The 21,019-nt window shown below is 40.6% G+C and overlaps 1 protein-coding gene across 1 annotated transcript; it reads right to left on the bottom strand.

Moving 5' to 3' along the window:
* Window positions 1–10,918: 10,918 nt before the first annotated feature.
* On the bottom strand, window positions 10,919–11,481 carry LOC135465922 (putative eggshell protein). The gene is made up of 2 exons (XM_064743304.1): window positions 11,417–11,481; window positions 10,919–11,282 (listed from the first exon to the last, which is right to left on the bottom strand). The coding sequence occupies exons 1-2, from the start codon at window positions 11,479–11,481 to the stop codon at window positions 10,919–10,921; spliced, it is 429 nt and encodes a 142-aa protein (XP_064599374.1).
* Between the last annotated feature and the right edge of the window lie 9,538 nt (window positions 11,482–21,019).

Here is a 21,019-nt window from a genome sequence, read left to right as displayed (position 1 = left end):
GTAACAAACGCCAGGATTTTCACTTGATTAACAGCTACAGGTGTAAGTGTAAATTGAAGTATTAGGGTGTACTTACATGGCGTTTGAAGGGCCGTACAAGCATCCACGTCGAAGTCTGGTCAAAATAAACAGATAGTAGTAGGAAGTAACGTAAAGAAGACATTTTCTTCGTTTAAAGAGTTTAGCATCTCCCTTTCTTGAAAACGTCCAACGACAAAGCTCTCAGCTGGATTCCGATTGCTATTGTAATACAAGAGAATAATGGTGATTGCCGTCTCCTTGAACCGACACTGCTTGCTGATAAGGACTAACATTTTCGTTACCATGACTTGTGTGTATCGAATGTCATCCGCCATGACTCAAGGAGAAAAAAAAAACAAGACAATGAAAACAACCAGATCAACTGTCGATAATACATTTGCATTGCAGCCATTAGTAACGCAAACATGGAGAACACCTACCCGATTATGAAAAGTTTTGTAGATTTAGGGCGAGGTTTTGGTTTCTGCCGATTTGTGACTAAGTATTCCAAATAGTGAAACCAAAATGCCAGACATTGGAGTGAATGTTTCTAGAGTGGCCATGCTATTTTTTGAGGGAATTAAAATGGTCAAAATAAAATCCGTAGTTAAATCTTTGAATACAAAGAAAATTGCCAGTCACAGAGCAAGGTTAGCAGTAATTATCGTCAACTGCTGAATCCGGGCATATGTCAAGTGTAAGTAAGATGTCAGAGGTAAATCCGAAAATAAACTGAGAATATACATTACATCCATAAAAAGTTTAACAAATGTGTAATATGTTTAACATTGGTAAACAAAGCTTGGTAAATCCATGAATAAACCGAGAATAAACCGACGATAAAAGAAGTCCGAAGAGCACACGAGTGGTGTTAATAGTAGGATTTAAAGCCAGTTACATATGTGCTTCGACGCTGATCGCTGGACGTATAGGAAGTTCATGTAACACGACACATGTCCCATCCCTATATGGCACACGAGGCGTCTTGTTTTCAAGTGCCTCGTGATAGTCATGTGAAAGCTTGGTTTTAAAAATAGAGCCACAGCACACCCTCTTAACAACATTCGAAAGGAGGGGTCATTGAAACTGCATATAATCGCAAGCAAACTCTGGATGTAACGCGACGCTAGCCCATCAAGTCACGACAATTGATGGCAATACTCTTATTAAATCCAATACCGCCTTACAACACTCACATGAAAAAATACTCACATGAAACTATAAATATTTACCTGTACAGTAAAGTAAATGATTTTTTGTCATTTAATATATATATAGCCAGAAAATACGACTTATATATCTGAAAATGTAGTAATAGTATTACGTGCTTAGTAGCAGTATAGGTACATGTACCAATTGTCATGAGTAACAAAACTAAATTTACAATTTACGTGTTCTGGATTTAACATGAGTAAATTTGTCAATGATACTGGACGTAGAAGTTCATGTTCACTATTCAGCAGAGTGAGGTTGCTCAATCTGTTTTGACGTTTGCTGATCTTTACTTTATGCTGTAATCTTCTCTGAAATATGCTGCATATGGTAACCACGAGTGACAAAACCGTCTCGGGCACAATTCGTGGAATCTTGAGAAATAGAGTCCGCATTCCTTTAGATTGGCGAATACACTTGTTCTTGAAAAAAGAGTGAGCCCTAAGCTAATGAGTATTTAAAGAAAAAGATCTATCAGATGTAATACAAATATATGTATAACCATTATAATAAAACGGGACCATGTTTCCTGTGACATCTGAATATACGGTAGGCTGATGTCTTCTTTCAACTTACTATAAATGGCATTTTCCAAATGCGGAACAAACATTGCTGTATGAAATTAAATCCCTCTCAATCATCCTAGTAATGCTTTAGACACTTTATACACTTGTATACTTGATACGACGTTTCTCGGACAAAACAGCTAAATTTTACATTCATCACGGTAAGCTTTATGTTATAGGCTCGCCGTCTTAGGTTGTCTTATATGTCACCTGTATAAACATCGCGGTCTAAACCTGTTCCTGGGCAAATCTGGCATTGTAGAAATTGAAACTGCTCCAATACATGAGCTCGATTTGTCGAATTCATAGGAAGATTCAGGATTTAGCCAAAAAAATATGTCACACAATCTGCCGAGTATAGCACTATTAATACACTACCCATACGAGCAAAGCACACTGAATGCACTTCCCATACGACTAAAGCACACTAAATTAACTGCCATTACGACTCAAGCACAGTGAATGCACCATTTGATTTTGTTATTTGATTGGTGTTTTTGGCCGTACCGGTACTCGAATATTTCGCTCACCCTCATTTTTTTCTCATTTTTGGGACATAGTAGCTTTGAAGTAGAATTTTACTTTTCGTTCCCAGCTTTTTTGAAAAGTAAAGATATGAGTATGTTGTTCATTAGATGGTCCAACCATGTGAGAAGAAAGAAGTTAAATATTCCTGCTGAAGTTACATGTATATTGGCTAAAGAGAGCAGACCAGGTGTTCCAAAACATAGAAGGTGGGATGTGGTGGTAGTGGTTGGGGGAGGGGGGCAAACCGGAGAAACCCGGCCGGAGACTGGATGCACTATATTGTGTGTATACATTTTGATTTATCTATTTATTTATGAAAGAAAGTGTATTGCTGATGCTGTGATAATTACCTGTAATGAGGACCAGCAGAGGGACAATCAGGGTACAGAAGATTGTCAGCTATTGCTGATGCTGTGATAATTACCTGTAATGAGGACCGGCAGAGGGACAAGCAGGGTACAGAAGAACTGTCAAGTATTGCTGATGCTGTGATAATTACCTGTAATGAGGACCAGCAGAGGGACAAGCAGGGGACAGAAGAGCTGTCAAGTATTGCCGATGCTGTGATAATTACCAGTAATGAGGACCAACAGAGGGACAAGCAGGGTACAGAAGAACTGTCAGGTATTGCTGATGCTGTGATAATTACCTGTAATCAGGGGCAGCAGAAAGCCAAGTAGGGTACAGAAGAACTGTCAGGTGTTGCTGATGCTGTGATAATTACCTGTAATGAGGACCGGCAGAGGGACAAGCAGGCTAAAGAAGAACTGTCAGGTATTGCTGATGCGGTGATAATTACCTGTAATGAGGACCGACAGAGGGGCAAGCAGGGTACAGAAGAGCTGTTAGGTATTGCTGATACTGTGATAATTACCTGTAATGAGGACCAACACAGGGACAAGCAGGGTACAAAACAAGAAGTACACAGTCGTCATGACTGAGCAGATCGTCCAAGTTACCACGGAGACCACAATGTAAATCTAGATGTTTTCTGCTGAGTTGAGTTGATTTCAACCCGCCTGAATCAACACGTGCTGCTCCTTTAGCCGATACGACACCTCACGGACTTCCAGATTCAGTTCACTGACAGTTGTAACAAGGTACTTGTTACTTGTGCAAATGGCGTGATTTCATTACACTGCAGTGGCAGGTCCTTGAGCTAACTGATCCCGGAAGAGTACAATACATTCACAGTGTTGTGGATTTAGACCTCTCTAACAGAAAAACAGCCTCTTGAAATGCCCATTACATAATGTCCTGATTTAGTAAAGTTTGTATCAAGAAAAGTTCCAATTTACCACACCATGTTACATATAAAGGAACATGTTGTGCAAAACTGGCTTTTCCCTAGAGGAATACCTGCAGCACTACATTGCAAATTTGCATTTAGATGATGTGTTTGGTGTAATAAGGGTTGTATTTCACTACACACAAGTAGAATGTTAAGAGAAGACGCGGAAATACGATGCGTCACGGGTCGACAATTGTCCTCAACACGTCCTTCATTTCGTGATCTTCTCGAGGTCGTGACCCCAGGTATCGGATGGTTGGGAGCGCGGGTTCTGCACTGTGTAGAATGCTCAAACATGCTGGCCTATAATGCACTTAGAAATTAGATATCTTTCCTTCTTTAGTCAACTAAGTCAAGCATTGTGGTAAAAGATTTTATGTTGTTCACTGGCTGTAAAAGGCCTTCGTGAATGTATTCCACTCAATTTCTAACATATATAACGTATATTTCACATATACTGGTTATAAGATGGAGTAAACATATAGCACACGTGAGCAACGTGAAGAATTGTACCTAATTACAATTTTCTGTTACCAACCTGGTGATAATTCAAGTCTGTGTAGAAAACATTTTCACTTACACGACGGCTGTCAGTTTAATACGCTTAGTGGTAACCAGTGTCTTTAGCTAAGTGACAATCAAACCTACAGACAGGAAGTTACAGCCGACCCTGTGCTGTTTTGTGTAATTGTTGATGTCATTTTTTTCCTTCTTATCTCAAGTAATCCATCCGAATTTCCTAGACATTATTTGATTGATTAAAGACTTGCAGTTTGATAAATGCTACTTTTGTTATTCACATTTAGTCCTCTGGCATCATGGTCTTGGTAGAATTTGTAGATTTGCCCTCTCTCACGGTTTGTGCGGCACTGGTGACGATAAGCTGTGGACGTCGCTCCTGTGGCCATTTGCGCAGTGTAACGTTCGCTGACATTTGCGCAGTGTAACGTTCGCTGAAGACCACTGTGCTCTTCCACTAATATGGTGTGCGCATATACATGAATGTCACATATGGGAAACTTTGACAGCAACTTGTCAATGGTCGGTACTACGATTTCCTCCACACATAAGTGACATCCACAGTATTGTAACGACATGGCATGGTTACATGTTTTGATTTAATCGCTCTTGGAATATACTTTGATTACCCAAATACTTGGAGTGAGGCTTTCTTATTTAACTACTAGTCGCTGTTGTTCTTACAGGAAGGGTAAAGAGTCACTTTAGGTTCGTGGCTCACTGTTCTTCTATATCTAATTCTGACTGATATGATTGAAGGGGCTATTGTTGGGTGATGAGGTACCTACTAGGTGAGTTTAGTTCACATAATTTCACATGATTTCACATTTTATTTCACATCATTTCTTATATGTTCGTTCGCCACGGCGAAAGAAATTAGTTCGAATGAAGCTCACCACAAGGGCCAATCCTCACGCGCGCACGTGCTTCTATAGTGAATGGACCGGCCCGGATAGCACAGTTGGTAGAGCGTCCGCTTTGGGACCGGTAGATCCAGGATCAATCCTTGGTCGAGTCACACCTAAGACTTTAAAAGAGGAAGTTGTAACTTCCTCGCTTGGCGTTCAGCATGAAGGGGATAGTGCAACGACTGGTTGACCCGTATCAGTATAATTGCTCGGGCGGGGTGGCTTACTTGCCTTCGGTAAGTCGTCTCAGTGATGCAGCACTAAATAAAAGAGCGGTGGAAATCCGTCCTGCAAGAAGGAGGCACATTACACGTGCATGCACCCTAATGATTCCTTCGTCGTCATATGACTGAAAAATTGTTGAGTACGACGTTAAACCCCAAGCACTCACTCACTCACTCTATAGTGAATGGCGCAATTCAGAATGGGTGTGACTGACACTGTTCTTTTGGTTGGTTGAATTAGGGGTCACAGGTCATGGTTGGGTACTATAAACACTGAGCCCGCGAAATAAAATATGTCGGTTATTCAAAATTCTCTCTCCGAACATAGCAAAATAATCTTTAGTATTTCCCGATTTTGGTGCAACAACAGTTGAGAGCTGCCGATCGACCTACCCTACGTCGTTACTTGAAACTGCGGTAGTTATCGGTGACACACATCGATACACAGACATATGCCGTGCACGTGGCTAGATTTGTATGCAGAAAGGGAACTCGCATTACGTCACCACCGAATCCGGTGATTCCTCCTTGTACATTTCACGGCTAACATTGATTCCGAGGGTGTCTAGGTTCGAAGCTTATTTTTAATACCTGGAAAGGACCTTTCGAAGTACTCACCCCACTATAGTCCTGAGTGCATCCAGCCGGTGGAATAATTCTTGAATCAAACAAAGGTGAAAGAATTCCCAGTATTTAAACAGGTGTGTTGGTCACCGCCACCGAATTCGGTGGTTAGTGGTTGATGGACTGAACCAAGGGGAAACCCCTGCCGCAGTAGCTATAATTAGGACGGTTACGTCTTACCTTTAGAAGCCTTTGAAGTTGACCTAATTACCCACTATCGGTAAAATAGTCACTGGGCTCCTGTATAAATTGCTATCAGTCAACAATGGGATGAAAAGACAGCCGGGACATTCCACCAAATATGGTGATGTACTTCACCCTGGTGAAATCAGTTTCTTTCCTGTTGATCAGTGGCCCCCTCTCCGTCCCCCGCCCAGCACCCCCTTCAGTTACAGCAACATTGTTATGCCGAGATGATGGATGATCTCTACTTTGGCCAGGGAGGTATAAGGACCTAATAAGACCAACTTGAATCTTCCGATTAAATTTGTCGAATTTAAATTATTTCAGTTTATTGTATTTTGCTGTAATAAAACTGAAATCTCTTCAGCTGAAATCCTACTCTCTGTTGTTTATGAGTCTGCTGATTTCTTAGTTACTGTTTTAATTAAGAACCTTACTAGAACCCTTGGCAAAAGGATAATAGAGTACCTTAAACTCTAATGTTCGTTATAAGCCTGAGTTGCCAGTTGTGGAGTTATTAGAGACTCCCCAGTAACAATCTCCAGGGTAGGCGCGAAAGTATAAAGAAAAAGTTAAGTAACTTTTAAAGAGTAAATAAATAAATAAATACATACATAAATAAATAAATGGTTACCATATTAAATAATTATGGGATTTGAAACGAGTGTTTATTTCATATGCAAGTTATGAAACGAGTTGAAGAAGTTTTTCATATGTTGTGAGCTTTAGCGAGAGTTTCATCACTTTCATATGAAATGAACATGAGTATATAAAATTCTGTTTATCACATAAATGAGACGCTTAAAAGATGAAAAACTGAGAAATAATGTTTCAGCTATGGGTACCTAGCGGCAGTTACATAGTCAATAAGGTGGATGAGGTAATTATTTCAGGTCCCAGGCGAATAGCAGGAAATATTATTTCAATTCTATACCCCTCCCAAAAACGTTTAATGGGGTTAGTGGTGATGGTAGTTTGTTTAATGGCGTTTTCATTCTAATGAATGATGCACGCCACGATCAGTGCTGGAACCAAGTAGTGTTCACATTAATGCATTATAACACAGAGATAGAATGAACTATACTCTAAATTTTCTCCATGGAAGCACATGGAAGCAGGAACCTTACTATAGCTTGGAAGACTCTACCAGACTCCTTGCGAGGCCTTAAAACATTGTCTGGGCAGGGGTCTGTGATGCTAGCACAGAGTAGTTCCGCATAATAGCGATGTCTCTGGAGAGAATATTGTGGGCATCGAAACAACATATGCTCAATTGTTTCCTCAACCTGGCAATGATCACAAAAACCCGTGTCATGTAAATGAAATCTGTTAAATAAGAATTCGTTTGAATGTGCCCGGTTCTCAATCTGTTGCATAGGATTTCTGCTCGCCTGAAAGAAAGACTAACAAGGTGAGAATTAGAAACACTTATTAAAATATCTCCCTTTAGTGGAGGTGTCCCAGTCTTCCTGCCAAATTGAAATAAAATTCCGCTTAAATAATCGGGTTTAGTGGGGTTAATGTTATAATTAAATATGAAAAAATCCAGTCATATAAAAACTGTCACACCCACACGAAGTAGCGTTGGAGGATCCCAGAAAAGTTATTCTAAATAGCGCACGGCCTGCAGCGTCATATACAGAAAACCATTGTTTCTAGACACAAGGGGTATCAGTCTACACTTATATAGTCAATGATTTCAGATCGAACGCCTGTTTTGACACCACTCACTCTCTTACTGTATATATGTTGTCTTGTATCTCTGTATGTTCATATGGTTTGATAACGATGTAAGAACCTACATCGAAACGTCAACAACACAATAAATCCAGGAGTTGTTATCCATAAGTAATGTCTCTGTCAATCTAGTGTAGATGCTTGAGGAATTTATCGTGACTTAACAAATTTTGGACGGAAATCTTGAACAACGCCGAGGTCACTGGGGTCACGGTGATGAGGTAGGAAGGTGATGTCAGAAAACACGAACATTTGTCCGTCACACCATTTGTCTCTAATAATATTTTATACACATGCATTCTCTTTATCTAGAGTATGTACAACATGATTCTAACTAAAACTTGAAACAATTTTATTGACGAATACTGAGTAAATAGTTCCGCGAGAGGAGACAAGTTATGAGGCTAAGACTAAGCAAGCCCACGTGCGTCTCACAGGGTCCAAAGGTCAAGCTTGTATAATGGTGGCAGTGATGTAAAGCGAAAGGTAGAGAGAGATGAATGCGCTGCAAGGAGTACGATCATTCACACGATTTCAGCCAAGGGAATATACTGAAAGTGTTCTGTAACCTATAACGTACGAATAATATGCCACAGCTTTGCCTCCACAGAACACCGCAGGTCCGAGATAATAAAAGCTAACATCTGTTGTGTTATTCTATAATGTTATTCAATGTAATTTGTTATATATGTGTTGGGGCCTCCGTGGCTCAGTTGGTTAGCGCGCTAGCGCAGCGTAATGACCCAGGAGCCTCTCACCAATGCGGTCGCTGTGAGTTCAAGTCCAGCTCACGTTGGCTTCCTCTCCAGCTGTACGTGGGAAGGTCTGTCAGCAACCTGTGGATGGTCGTGGGTTTCCACCGGTCTCTGCCCGGTTTCCACCCACCATAAGGCTGGCCGCCATCGTATAAGTGAAATATTCTTGAGTACGGTGTAAAACACAAATCAAATAAATAAATCAAGGAGTTACTATGCATAGCTATCATAAACGTTAGCCAGATTTCTGGGTTCTTTAGTCATGCATGCCCTCACTACCTAGTCATGCCAGTCTGAACTGGCGTTTATATGCGTGTTATATAAATGTTCTTCCATGGATAAATAATGAAACGAAATGATAAAATACATCCACGCTTCAAGTTACAGGCAGTGCAATTATTGCCAGATACTTAAATTACTAAGCCTGTCTGATGGGAAATTAGCATTCACAAGTCATTTTGTTTTAATCACATTTTCATCGTTGTTCAAAAGCAATCAGTGGTAGGTTCAGATAAATGGCAGCCAATCTGATTATTTAATAATTTCGATTTTCTCGGTACGACTATTTGCAATCCGCATTCATGAATAGATAAATTGCAAAACCGGGTTGTTCGAGGTAATGCAGTTATTCTGGTGTAATTCTGGTATCGTTTAGCTTTAGATCTGTGGAGAATTCTGTTTCAAATAATCGTCCACGACCAGGTTAAAATAACAACATTCATCGAACGAAAAATTCTGATCGTTGACTGATAAAAAAAGGAACAAATAAGGCGTGCGATTTTCCCCAACCACGTGGAGACGCCTAACTATCGATCTGTTCAACAGCATCAGTTCACTGCCCACACAGATATATTGGTCTAAATATCGATTTGTAACAGAAAACCTTGTTCATTTGGTTAATTTGTCGATGGAACTATTGGTTTATCAAATGAATGATCCTTTATACATATACTGGCTGGTTGCATGCTCTATGTAGTCCTGATCCAGTGACATGGACGATCCAGGAAGTATGTTTACATTTGATGAAGTGCACTTCAGCCGATCTCGTTTGTGGTTGATGTCAACCGCATAATGGGTGGTACGGAACATCTTAAAGTGATCCTAAATGCTTCCTCACTTGGCGCTTAGCATGACGTTACTGCTGATTGGATATTGGTGGCCTCTGGGTATGTATAGCTGGTCGGATCTACGTGTACATGTCTGTAGGCCTGCTTTGATTTGATGCTCATATTGACGAGATTTTCACCACGCTTTTTGGCAATAGGAACTATCAAGTCCATAAACCCACACAGGTATAGTTTTCTCCTTTTTTTATGCAACAAATTAATTATAAAAAAGGTTTGTTTTATCTTATTGTGGAAGGAAAATATCAACGCTAATATAGACAAACAGATCCTTTGTTTCACTCTTTGGCCCGCAGAACGGAACTGACCAATCAAATGCAGCACCTTGAGATTCAAATTTAAAATTATGAAACATATGAAGTGACTTAAAACAGGAAGTCCTTATAGGGAAAAGCAAGATGGTCAGGAAAAATGAGGATGTTACCAAATGTCGAAGAAAATACTATGCAAACCGGACGCCGCCACTGGAATTTTCTTAGTTTTGACCTTTCAAATATAATGTTGAAAATCCGACAGTGCATAATCACATATTCCTTTAAATCGTATATTTTATGATGGTCTCTTATGATCACATATTCCTTTCTGTAGTACCTTTTATTATGGTCTCGCATGATCACATACTTCGTTCTGTAGTAGATTTTATGATGATCATGCATGACCGCATATTTCTTTCTTCCATACCTTCCATGATGGTCCTACATGAACACATATTCCTTTCTGTCGTACCTATTTTTTTACGATGGTCCCGCTTGATCACATACTCCTTTCTGTCGTACCTTTCATGATGGTCCCGCTTGATCACATACTCCTTTCTGTCGTACCTATTGAGATTGTCCCGCTTGATCACATACTCCTTTCTGTCGTACCTATTGTGATTGTCCCGCTTGATCCCATATTCCTTTCTATCGTATCTTTTATGATTGTCCTGCGTGATCACATATTCCTTCCAGTCGTACCTTTTATAATTGTCCCGCTTGATCACATACTCCTTTCTGTCGTACCTTTTATGATGGTTCCGCTTGATCCCATATTCCTTTCTGTCGTATCTTTTATGATGGTCCCGCTTGATCACATATTCCTTTCTGTCGTACCTTTTATGATGGTCCTGTTTGATTACATACTCCTTTCTGTAGTAGATTTTATGATGATCATGCATGATCGCATATTTCTTTCTTTCATACCTTCCATGATGGTCGTGCCTGAACAAATATTCCTTTCAGTCGTACCTATTTTTTACGATGGTCCTGCATGATCCCATATTCCTTTCTGTCGTATCTTTCATGATGGTCCCGTATGATCACATATTCCTTTCTGTCGTATCTTGTATGATGGTCCTGCATGATCACATATTCCTTTCTGTCGTATCTTTTATGATGGTCCCGTATGATCACATATTCCTTTCTGTCGTATCTTGTATGATGGTCCCGCTTAATCACATACTCATTTCTGTCGTACCTTTCATGATGGTCCCGCTTGATCCCATATTCCTTTCTGTCGTATCTTTTATCATTGTCCCGCTTGATCACATACTCCTTTCTGTCGTACCTTTTGTGATGGTTTCGCTTGATCCCATACTCATTTCTGTCGTATCTTTTATGATGGTACCGCTTGATCACATATTCCTTTCAGTGGTATTTTTTATGATTGTCCCGCTTAATCACATACTCCTTTCTGTCGTACATTTTATGATGGTTCCGCTTGAACACATATTCCTTCAGTCGTACCTTTCATGATGGCCCTGCTTGATCACATACTCCTTTTTGTCGTATCTTTTATGATGGTCCTGCATGATCACATATTCCTTTTTGTCGTATATCTGTTAATGCGGTCGATGTAAAACTTGGCCAATGACTTCAACACAGTTGATGAAATTAAGATTGATATCGTGTATCAGTTAACACGGGAAATCACACACACACACACACACACACACACACACACACACACACACACGTTGTGTAATTATTTCCCAGGGATGTATGTGTATTTTTTTGTATTTTTTCATTTCGATCTTTAAAATCTTATGACCTGAATTTTATATTGTATTCACCTTGAATGAAGAAAATATTGCACAAAAATGCTGCAGACTGGCTGCTCATATGCTCATGCCAGGAGCAGCTGTATAAATTATATTTATTACATACATTCTATAAAAATAGACCGGCTTCCACATGCCTGCCCGAGACAAGGCAGCGTAGCTGTAACAGACCAATGACAACCATTGGCGAGTGGTGAATGAAGCAAACAGTAACACGTTAGATGTCCAGTATGGGGCTGTAATTTGCCTCCAGCACGAGTGAGCCAGTGAGTGAGTGAGTGAGTTTAATGTCGTACTTAACAATTTTTCAGTCATATGATGATAGAGGAATCCTTGGGGTGCATGTAATGTGCCTCCTTGTTGCAGGACGGATTTCCACCGCTCTTTTATCTAGTGCTGCGTCAATGAGACGCCTTACCGAAGGCAAGTAAGGCGGCCCTTCCAGCACGAAACACGCAGACAAAGTAAGACGTAAAACATAGCTTGCCATGTTCAAATCACCTAGACAACGCTCAGCAGACGCGGGGATAATACATATTATTATAGTACACACGATAACGTGTACTACCTTATGTTGTCAGTCGACGATATAACCAGTCACCTGAAGTGAGTACAGCGTTGAACACCAATCCATCAAACCTATGACGTGTGGCGAACAGAAGTACTATCTGCGCATGTCTGCAGAGCTGTAGCGTCAACAAGTCTGTCTTAATTCGTTACGCATCCCTTTGTTTTTTTTTTTTCACAAATTTTTGAATGGATTCAGTCGATATACTTTTGCGTTCTCAAATATTTTTATAAAAAAAAATCAACATCTGCAAGTGGCTGTTGTAAGCTTTCATTGAAAAATTCTATATATTAAAAATAACGGAAAGAATATTCAGTACAAATATATCATGGCAATATATGAAGAATATATTTACTATCCTTAAGAGTGCATAACAATCGGCAAAGCCTCTTGTATTCCTTCTTTCAGCAAATACTACATCCTGTATTCATCACTTCATTGAAATTACCCAGACAACAAAAACGCTCATGACATGCGGATTAACTTGCTAACAAATGCACCTGGCGCGGGTGTAATATCTTCGTGCTAATTTAGGGGCGTCTCCATGGAGATCAAATCCAGACGTTTGGACTAATAAAGCATCAACTTACTTTGCCATGTCGTATTACAGAATGAGCAGTATTATGTTTGTTATTATTCCTAACAAACAAATGGCTAGGGCACGAGGCCAGACAAATCCTGGATGAAATCGCTTCAAAACTCGGCCACGTGAATGAGAGAGTTAGATGTGCGTAGAGTTTTGTCGGATATGGACTAACGCTAAAAAGAAAAAAAATATATAGCAGTGAACGCGTTTATAATCTCGCAAATTCGAAATAGCTGCATGTTCACTTGCTCTCAAGAAAGATGAGATGTCAAAAATTTGACCGACCGACAAATGGAAAGACAGACCGAGTTGTACAGTAAGAACTAATCTGTCACATTTAACATCGCTTTTTTTCTGATGCTACAACAAATTATGTTATTGCAATATAATATAATGTTCTGTACCTTTACACCAACAAACGTATTCTGTTGGAATGCAAAAACAATTCTGTCACAGCCTATATAATATAATAGTTTATATATTCTAATAGTTGGATATATTCCGCCATCACTTTTATAACATAGGGTACTGTCAGTATAGCAGATTAGTTTTATGGTGTTAAATAGCTGCTTGTTCCAGCTAAAAAGTGGCGGTTACGCCATACAACCTGGTTAAGTCCAATTTAGTTCCAGTTTTCAGTGACTTCACCCTATATATATATATATATATATATATATATATATATATATATATATATATATATATATATGTAATACTGCATTCAACGCTAATTTAGGTGCAAAGTGACTCCAGAGTCACTATAGAAACAAACAGGTTTAATACACTGGGTTGCGTAATTCCTCTGGCGATAATACTTTATATATGCTATACATATGGTCCAGCACAACATTGCATAACGACCAAGGCTGTCAGATGAACAGCTCGGCATCAGGTCTTTATGGACAGCGCGTGGTCAGACGTGCTCAGCCAATTAGATTTTGCCTCTCGGTGGTCACTGGGTGGTCAGTGCACGTGAGATCGCCCAGAGTAAGGCGTCGCTAACAGACAGCCGCCTGGACATTCCATGGACATGATTAGACCACAGGTTCAGCCGACGCTTCGTTGTTCACCCATAACATTCAAAGAGAAGAGATGGATGATATACTCCACGACCCTGTAAAATTGCTCAACCGTCCATCTTCGGATGACCAGTAAGCTCAGTCAAGTTTTTCTAAAGAGATATATTTGTGAAGATTCTACTGTTTTATGTACTGATATAGTCTTTTGTTAACATTTGCTATAATAGCATACTCTTTTAAAACTGAAATGTCAGCTATAATTATAGGTTAGAAATTCAACACTTTACAACACTTCACTTCACGCTTAGAAAACGTTGTAATCTGACACGATCTTGCATCACTTTAATCGTTTTAAGTTTTGTGAGCCGTATATATATATCGTGCATAATCGTGCAATCTGTTTAACATGTATAATTTTAGCAATTAATATAAATAACTTTGTGTTTTAAAAGTGTAATATAGATTCCCGTGGCTCAGACTGTTGAAGCGTTGTACTGCTGCGACTGTCACCCCGTTGACCCAAGAAGTTGTATGTTCTCCAGCTCTCGCTGCTTTGGCTGCTCTCTTTAGTGACGAGATTTGGCAAATGAATGGCGAAAAATAAATAAACATATCCAATTAAATCGACCGTAGAAGGCTTATTCATGCAGAGGTAACGCAAATTCGAGTTGACTTCGGTCAGTTCGTCAGTCTTAGCCATGGGGTAGGGAGAATGAAGCGTTTGTATTGTATGTGGGATTAACACAGTTGTATGTGGGATTAACACAACACGAGTCTGTCAAGCTTGTCAGCGATACAACAGTTTGTCTAGATATTACACTGTACCTAGGCCCTAAATACACTATATACAAATTCAAGTAGACCCTTTACCTGCTGTATAGGTGTACGGACTTACCTTCTGTTTGCGTACACTCATATTTGAATGCATGTTTGTAAGGCGCAATCCGATTGGTAAAATATTTGCGTTTATACTCCAACAAATCGAAAAAATTAAGCCACGCCCACGTAACTAATTACAAAACTGTGAAAATGTAGGCCAATCTGCTACCGTCTGTATTACATTCACATTCACAAACGGGAGCATCAGTACAAATTCTGTGCATAGTCAGGAGTAACTGTTAAAACAGCAGGGCCTACCTCAGTATGAATTTGATCATGCGGTGTTACTAACACTGATACACCTACAGTCAGTGGATGCATGTGATATAGCCCTATATAGCATATTCGAGTGCAAGTGATCGCCAAAACTTGTCAGTATGATCAAAATCACATTCCAGCTGATGTCTAAAATAAACATTGTTATTGGATAACCAGTATGCTTTGGACATCGAGATATCTGCAATATGTTACAACTGTACACGTTTTGCAATCGGCATGACTAAGTTGTCTAGCTGTGTGCATACTCCCGCACATCCTCTGCGTGCATCAAGAGTAGCAGTAGTCGGTTATTCCCAGTACAAACGTGGTGTCGCCAAGAAAGTGCGTCGCACGAAATAAATTCAGCTCGTTCTGCATCTTCTGCACTCAAAGTTCTGTCTGATTCCACTGTGTAAATGTCAAGTTATTCACGATCCTTTTTGAAACGACCTGCAGATATAGGTCTAATCTTCTGGTTATTTCGCTCGCTGGGCACAAACATTGCTTAGTGGTGGTAGAACTTTCCTCACCAATTTCTCTGGCAATCTCATTCATAAAATGTGTGTACTGTAGACTGCGGCGTTACCTTCTTCAAGTAACATTAGATTCTTTAGACAACATTATTTTATTTCTTAAATCAAATTATAAGTATATGCCTAATATTTTTTTTTACAACTGTAAACGAAAAAAAAAACTGCATGAATCCGTTTATTATACTCCGATAAATCTAGACAATATTCCGGTCAAATCTAATATTAACATTTGTAACATTACAGCATTTTGGCTGCAAAAATAATATGAGGCGATCTTGTACTTTTATGAAACCTTGGAGCAACGCAATTATCTGGCAATTCACAGTCAGAAGAGAGCTGTTTATCTACAGGAAAATGCAATGTTGCCCAAACTGCCAGCCAGTGACACTGTAAAAAATTTGCGCACCGTAATACGCCATCAGCTTAGCAGTGAACGTGTCAGGCATACAAAGCTACCTTGCAAAACCATAGTTTCCAAGCTCCAGAGACTAGAGACTACGTTTTTGAGGTAATCGATTTGTAGGTTCATCTCCGGTTTTGGGTAAGGATTTTGATATTCACTCATTGTTCGTGGCAATTAGCTGTTAGCCGTTCTCGTGTGGCCGTTTGAGCGGCCTTTAATATCGTGTATTCCACCAATGTGGCGTGGAAAGATAGTGCTTCACATGTGATTAAATTCGTCAGTAACTTGGTACAAGTCAGTGGTTTATCCTCGAAATTTCGATTTCTCCCATGCATAAATTTCACCTCCTCATCGCATGTATATGTACTGCACATGTTTGGCCAGACAACAGTCATATGTACTAACACGAAGGTCTAGATTACCGTATCTATCGTGAGCTCGAATTGGTCCTTGCCTGATGGGGTATTATTGTTGTATATAATTGAACTTCACTTGTCGTAAATCGAATTTTTACTATTTATGCAAATATATGAAAGTTAGTTGTTTCTTCACACTTCTGACCTGAAAAAAATATGTTCAAAAGGGTTAATTATTACTTGTACGAACATCAAATAAACGTTGGCCAGTGGGAAAATTAGGATAGAACTTGTTAAGGTTTTGTTTTACCTTTGTAATAACCGTGTCACCAAATGTCACCAAAGAACCGACTGTTACGGTCAAAATCAATATCCTAAATTCCCACCGGCGCCTAGATATGTTGGAACATGCAAATACAGAAATAATCTTTAAAAGAAAAGAATCACAAATAATGTGTCATGAGTTATTTCAGAAGAGGGTATAAAACCGAACGAAATATATACGAAACAGACGTATATTTATAAACAATCTCAAAATCGCAAACCATTTTTCCGACTTGCTTGGTGACTTCTAATCTGCATTCGTTCGTGGCCATGGGATACGCCATGCTTGAGAATCTGGACTCGCGCGCTCTCTTCGCACATACATGACTAAAATGCAAATCAGGGTTCGTGTGACGTCAGTGGAAACTGATGCATTTTCCGGTTATGGCGGCCCATTTGACTATCTCGATGTTCGCCTTTTAGCTTTATTCAAACTGCAATATCTTGGTTATTGTCACAAGATTAAAAAGCTACGGGATACTTTTTTGATGCATGGATACATTTGCTCAGTGTTTTCTTTCATTTTAAACTTGAAACAGTGACACATCTGAAACACAGCACCGTCTTCGGCCATTATTAATGGTCTTTTGTCATGGGGACTGGGGTTGCCGGACGCACTAGTATACACGGCTTTCTTGTCCAGGTAGATCAAAAGACTGACCGAAGAATCACATCCGATCCAGAGTGAGTGTTTGTTACAGCAATCCATTAGATGTGTTGTCCAAACAGACAATCAATATTAGCTAATGGATCCCCGGGCTTATACGGTCAGAGGGTTAACTTTAAATCCACTCTTACGTTTACACGGATCGATATTCTGATACGGTCACGTGATCTGATTAACGCTCATTTAGAGAGACGAAAAGGCGTGTCCACGACAAGTAATGATCCTCCGTCCGCACGTCAATACTAAGAGACCAAGGATACAGGTTTAAAATACCTTGAACGTACTGATTTTGTTGGCCGGTCATTTACTGAGCACAATTAACAAATACAATAGAGGTTGTTTTTCAATTGCCTGAACCGTGGGAGACATATTTTGGGAGCAGGGAGTTGCTTGGTTTGGGGTGGGGGCGGAAGACGGTTGGTAGTATACGCAAAGCATGTCTACACACGCTTACATGTACAATACAGCCTGGCATGTCTACACTGTCTTACGTGCACAGACCTCGCATATACACAATGGCTTACATATGCAGTCCTGATACCTCTACGCTGACTTTCATGTGCGGTTCTGGCACGTCTGTACTGGCTTACATGTGCAGACCAGGCATGTCTATACTGGCCTAAGTGAGTGAACAGTACGTCCTGGCATGTCTACACTGTCTTACGTGCACAGACCTCGCATATACACAATGACTTACATATGCAGTCCTGATACCTCTACGCTGACTTTCATGTGCAGTTCTGGCACGTCTGTACTGGCTTACATGTACAGACCAGGCATGTCTATGCTGGCCTAAATGAACAGTACGTCCTGGCATGTCTACAATGGCTTACATATGCAGTCCTAATATATCTTCGCTGACTTTCATGTGCATTTCTGGCACGTCTATACTGGCTTACATGTACAGACCAGGCATGTCTATGCTGGCCTAAATGCACAGTACGTCCTGGCATGTCTACACTGACTTACATGTGCAGTTCTGAGCTTGTACAAAGCCTGCTTAACGTTACGAGTGCGTAATTACCATGACAACCAGTGATGTAATAACCGTTACGTGCTCGTAATGTTAAGCAGGCTTCATACAATTGAGCCCTCATCACATGTCTGTACTGGCTTACATATACAGTCCAGGTATGTCTGCACTGGCTTACATGTACTGTACCTGACACGTTTACACTGGCAGTGTGTCATGTGCAGTGTGTCCTGACATGCCTAAGCTGGCTTACATGTACAGTACGCCCTGGCATGTCTAGAGACGCTTACATATACAGTACGTCCTGGTATGTTTATACAGGCTTACATGTACAGACCTGGTATGTCTCTACTGGCTTACATGTACAAACCTGGCACGTCTACACTGGCTTACATGTGCAGACCTGGCATATCTACGCTGGTTTACTCGTACAGAACTGGCATGTTTACACTGGCTTACAGACAAGACATTCACAGATAACGATGATGTCAGTCGTTACTCACAGTTCACCAGTATTTTAACCTCTCTACCATCACGTCATTTATCTGGTGTCGGGTATTTGAGGACTGTACGGAGAGCGGGTTGTGAGCGAGTTGCACAGATGACACCCGCTCATGTAAGGAAGAGAACGTCATCTCGCCATTTTGACATACATGTTAATGGAACGTCAGCGTTTGGTTAATTACTCACTACTAAAGTTCGGACTTTCTTTCATCATCTTAAGTGGAAGGTGATGCGGACTAACTCGTGTCCGTGGGGTTAGAGATGGAACTGACGACGGGAGTGAGTGGGAAGGATGGGGTGAGTGTTTGGGAGCAGATGGTGTACAGAAAAAACAATTAAGCTTTTCTCCCTGTTCAGTGCCCATCCCAGCTAACCAGATGACCCTACTAATACCACAGCTTCTATTTTGGTCCGTGTATACATTCTTATTAGCTTCACTGAAATGCTACCATTTACACTAGTACTTTACCACAGACACAAGCCGGCAATCTTGACTTGATCCACTTTGGCATTAGATGCCAGGAGCCAAACTGTCGATATAGAATAGATGAATCTAGGCATTTCTGTAATTTTTGTCGAGACGTTTAAGGTAACCTAATCGCCTTGTTTGCAAACACCATGCAAAAGTCGCATTCACTGTTATCCATCATTTCTCCCAGTGTTTGGAAATTCCTTGATCCAAAATTGTCACGCTTCTGATCGCCTGCTGACATGAGATATGCGCTCATTACAAATTCATACCTCTGAAAGCATCTCATATAATAAGCTTGTCGTTGTTACGACCAGATTTCTGGTTATGTAATACCATCGCTGTGTAAAGCGAACCACGTACTGGCTGCCCACGATAACATATGTACGCCTACTTTATCGACTTTATCGGGTTTTTCTCTCCACAACATACTAACTCCTTATCTGTAAGAGGTTAATCTCCCTGCATCTAATCATAAGCATTTGTCCTTACAGAATCAGTACACCGAAGACGTAAACGCTACCTTGGTTCTCCTAAGACACACTCCGGATAATCCGTTTTCCCAAGGGACTTCAAGATCGTCATATGATGCTAACGGTTGAACCAAGCGGGATAATGTGCGAGTGTGATGTCGCTTTAGTCTTTAGCTGGCTACATTATTGTTGTCGTGAAGATGAAAGAAGGATATGGAGTAAGAATTCTGTGTAAAAAGACATTATTGAATACACAAAGGGACTTTGTGGAAAGTGTGTAGAGCGCTAAGCGGAAGTCGGTTTGATGTAGAGAAGTTAACATGGATGTTGAAGACAGCATGGACACTGGTCCTGACGTAAACACGTCTCTGGCGTACGGATCGGCGGTAGGTACTGGCAATTCGTCTTCGGACAGTTTTCAGATGCCTGGTATGCGATCAACAGAGCTTGGCTTAAAACTAATTCTGCCACCCATCTTAATCGCTATAGCAACGTGTGGCAACGTGATCGGTTTCCTGGTCGTTAACAACAGCGTTCGAATGAACCAAATATCAGCGTCTGTTTATTTGCGCCTCTATTTCGTCGTATCCACGCTAGTGCTTTTCATAGGGACCGGACAGACCTGGATATGTTTGCTCACTGGATCGCCTTTCATCTGGAACGTCACGGATTACGCCTGCAGACTGTGGGAGTTCGGTTCAGCTGTTATCTTCTATTACCCCATTTGGTTGCTTGTGGCTTTTGCCATTGACCGCTGGCTTCAAGTGTCCCGCTCGCGTCACGTTCACCTTGTGGGCAGCGTATTCGCCGCAAAGGTTATCTGCCTGGCTATCTTGTCTGGACTGGTGACTGTCAGTGTTCACGCCATGTGGACGTTCGAGCTGCTTCCTCAAGGGCAATGTGGTATCACCACGGAGAGCAACGATCTTCACTCTGTGATCTGGCCGTGGGTCTCGGTCACCATGTACTCCTTTCTTCCTTTGACGTTGTTGTTTGCGTGTTCTGTGCGCCTTCTCTTACTAACACGATCTTTTCAACGCTGCTGCCCATCTACGGACTCGCGTCAAAGAGTTTCCTTTAATTTTCACATAGAAGTATTTTCGTCACAACCTCCGGGTTCTCGCAAAATGGAGTCAGGTGATGAGGTGATACAGATTGAAGACGACGTATTAATCAAACCTTGTTTCAAACCTATAGCAAATCACTCATCTTGTCAAATGTCAGGTCATACCAAAAGTGCTTGTCCACAAGGGCCGGTAACCCCAGCAGGGGAGGTA

Source organism: Liolophura sinensis, chromosome 5, assembly GCF_032854445.1.
Source record: "Liolophura sinensis isolate JHLJ2023 chromosome 5, CUHK_Ljap_v2, whole genome shotgun sequence".
In the NCBI taxonomy this organism is placed as follows: Eukaryota; Metazoa; Mollusca; class Polyplacophora; order Chitonida; family Chitonidae; genus Liolophura; species Liolophura sinensis.
The sequence above is the reverse complement of the archived record's forward strand: the minus strand, read 5'-3'. Positions and strand labels throughout refer to the sequence as shown.

Bases quoted from the DNA above. Each gene is read 5' to 3' on its own strand.
- LOC135465922 (XM_064743304.1), bottom strand. From the start codon at position 11,481: ATGCAGGACCATCATAAAAGATACGACAAAAAGGAGTATGTGATCAAG. The intron at 11,283-11,416 runs GTACGACTGAAG...CCATCATAAAAG, and splicing joins AAGCAGGGCCATCATGAAAG to ATACGACAGAAATGAGTATG.